General features: G+C 39.6%; 1 protein-coding gene across 1 annotated transcript in view; it reads right to left on the reverse strand.

The window, feature by feature from the left end:
• The window catches only part of LOC104723660 (putative F-box/LRR-repeat protein At4g15060), a 2,594-nt gene continuing 1,132 nt past the window's right edge, over positions 1,107-2,568 (reverse strand). Inside the window, exons 2-4 of the mRNA XM_010442050.2 lie at positions 1,827-2,561; positions 1,599-1,739; positions 1,107-1,501 (exon numbers count right to left, since the gene is read on the reverse strand). Coding sequence (XP_010440352.2) covers positions 1,205-1,501; positions 1,599-1,739; positions 1,827-2,561 — 1,173 coding nt within the window. The 3' untranslated portion in view covers positions 1,107-1,204. The remainder of the gene's footprint in view (positions 1,502-1,598; positions 1,740-1,826; positions 2,562-2,568) is intronic.

Genomic DNA, 2,568 nt, shown 5'->3' on the forward strand with positions numbered 1-2,568 from the left:
ACCGGCTGTGCATCTTCGGGAATAGGGGACCATTTAGCCAGCATCATAGGAACCCCCACAATATTCCACATCCCTCGGCATAAAACTCTTAACCTTGTAGCCTCATCACGAATACGAAACCAAACCGAAGTTGTTGAGTTTTCATAGACGTCAATGCGAACCGACTTGTCACCAAGAGGCCAGATCTTATTGACAATCACATGGATTTTGGCACATGACGAGCCGTGGAGGGGAACCTCCCCACCAGAAAGTCATCCCACAGAGGAACCGAGCCCTGAAGCACCGCATCAAGGACCGCAATCGTTGGAACACCATCAACCAAACTTATTTCAAAATCATGTTTCTTAAGCGATGCACGCTTATTCACCACTGCTGCATAGGACTGTTGCTTATTGTGAGAAGAGGCCTTGTCACCCTGAGGATGGCCCGAAGAAGTCAGCTCTGACATGAGAGCACCCCGGCGGAGCCGTCACAAACCCTAGCGAGAGGGAGGTACTGCAAACCCTAGAATCGCCTTGTGTATCGCACTTTCCTTTTTTAACCAGAGAGCTTTTTTTGTTTTTTCAGTTTGTTATCTGACGCAAAATTTTGACAGAACTCCAAGTAGCAGAAAATGAAGAAAAGCTCAGGAGAACAACAAACACTATAACACTGCACATAAGATAAGGAAGCATAAGTGAAAACCAAAAAGACAGAGACCCAGGAAGAAACAACGATTCCGAACTGCGAAGCTCGGACATTGGCATGATTTCCTCAATGGGAATAACTTTTTGGTAGTATTAAAAGTAAATCTACACTGCACACCGATTAATTTGTGTTTATTTACAAAGGTTGTAAGAGCGTGTGAGAATCTATCAATAAGGTTTATATAGCTAGATCAAAGTCGTGTAAGAGATTCAAAAATAGCATGACCAAATTTTATATTATGTTGGTTACTTAATTAAAATACCATGCATGAAGAACAAATTTCAAGTTGACACAAAAAAAAGAAACAAACTTCACTCTACTGTTGCCAACCTTTACTTTCGATAAAAATAGAAGTGAGAGACCAATTGCTTTGGTCACATAATTATAACTCATAACAATATCTTTGTCGAACCCAAGGCCTTTCTAAATTCCCGTAAACAATTGGGAGGGAAGAAACTAAAAACTATCACGATCATCAAAGTTCATCAAAGTTCATAGAAAGTAAAACAGCCACTGATCAAAATTCACAATTAAGTACGAGTTGGCATGTTGTTGAACCTCTAGGAGAGAGTAACAAATCCTGGATCATCATCTCAACTGGAACTTGTCTCTCTGGAGCGTCCATAAACAAGATTGTCCCAGTCTTCAAGCAACAAGCATTTCTCAAGATATATTTCAGCAGATGTCTCTCTTTCTCCGTCCCAAACAACCTTGTCCACTTGAAAGTTTCAAGACTCGATAACAAACATTTAGGAACACAATTTAGTCCATCCTCCCAGGGAAGCATTGGATGGAAATAACCCTCTTCATGACCCTGTGACAATAAAAAAAAAAAGAAAAAAAAAAAGAGAACATTAATTAATCGAAGTAAATTAAAGCATAAAAAAATGACTTAAAACGAACAAACTTACATCATGCAGATAGACCTCCAGCTCTTGTAAATTTGGAGAATCTTTGAGTAATTGAGCAAGTAACTTTGACCAATCATAATCACATTGACACAACTTAAGATGTTTAAGATGATTGAAGTCAATACCCTCACGGTATAAAGCCTGCACACGACGGCAAATGATTCATGCAACATTAAGAAAACCTGGTCTGGTGTCCTAAAATGAGATTGAAATGAAAACATATATTACCTCAAGGGGATTGGCTCCTACGCATATTGAAAGCCGCTTAACAAATGTGATTGATGTAACAAACTTGTCAAAACCAAGGTACACGGAATCAATTTCCACTTCCTCCAGCTTGGGCATAGTGTTAGAAGAGAAGGAGTAACTACCATTCTCAGTATAATCCTCAGTAACTTTGAAATACTTCAAAGAAGGAGTTTTTACCACAAGCTCACGAAAATCATTAGTTCTTAATATCTCAACAGTTAGTCTCTGTAAGGACGGGACATTTACCTTCCATGTTCCAAAATGGTCAAACTCACTTCGTTCCAACACTAGATCTTCAAGAACAGGGCAACTGGAAAGGAGTTTCTGAAGAGAATTCTCATCTGAGTAAGTCACACGTCGAAGGAGCAAAGTTTTCAAGAAGGGGAGACATGCCATGCGAGGAACATCGATGAGAACATCGTCATTCAGGTTCAAGATCACTAGCGATTTGCAGATATACAAACTACTAGGCAATCTAACAGGCTGCCTCATAAAAATAAAGAAGTCACGAATTACTCTGAAGGCAAGACTTAACTCACGGATACAGTGAGAAACTGCAAATGCAACCCATAGTTCGATAGCTTGAGGCTCAAATGTTTGAACTGGTCCATTGAACTTGAGATGCAAGCTTTCTATGACTGGAGCTTTATGAAATGGCAAATTCAGATTTATAAAACGCTTTAATCTCTCTTGCTCAGCAGCAGAATAATCGGAGCAATCG

The sequence above is a fragment of the Camelina sativa genome, chromosome 11, assembly GCF_000633955.1.
Source record: "Camelina sativa cultivar DH55 chromosome 11, Cs, whole genome shotgun sequence".
NCBI classification, from domain to species: Eukaryota; Viridiplantae; Streptophyta; class Magnoliopsida; order Brassicales; family Brassicaceae; genus Camelina; species Camelina sativa.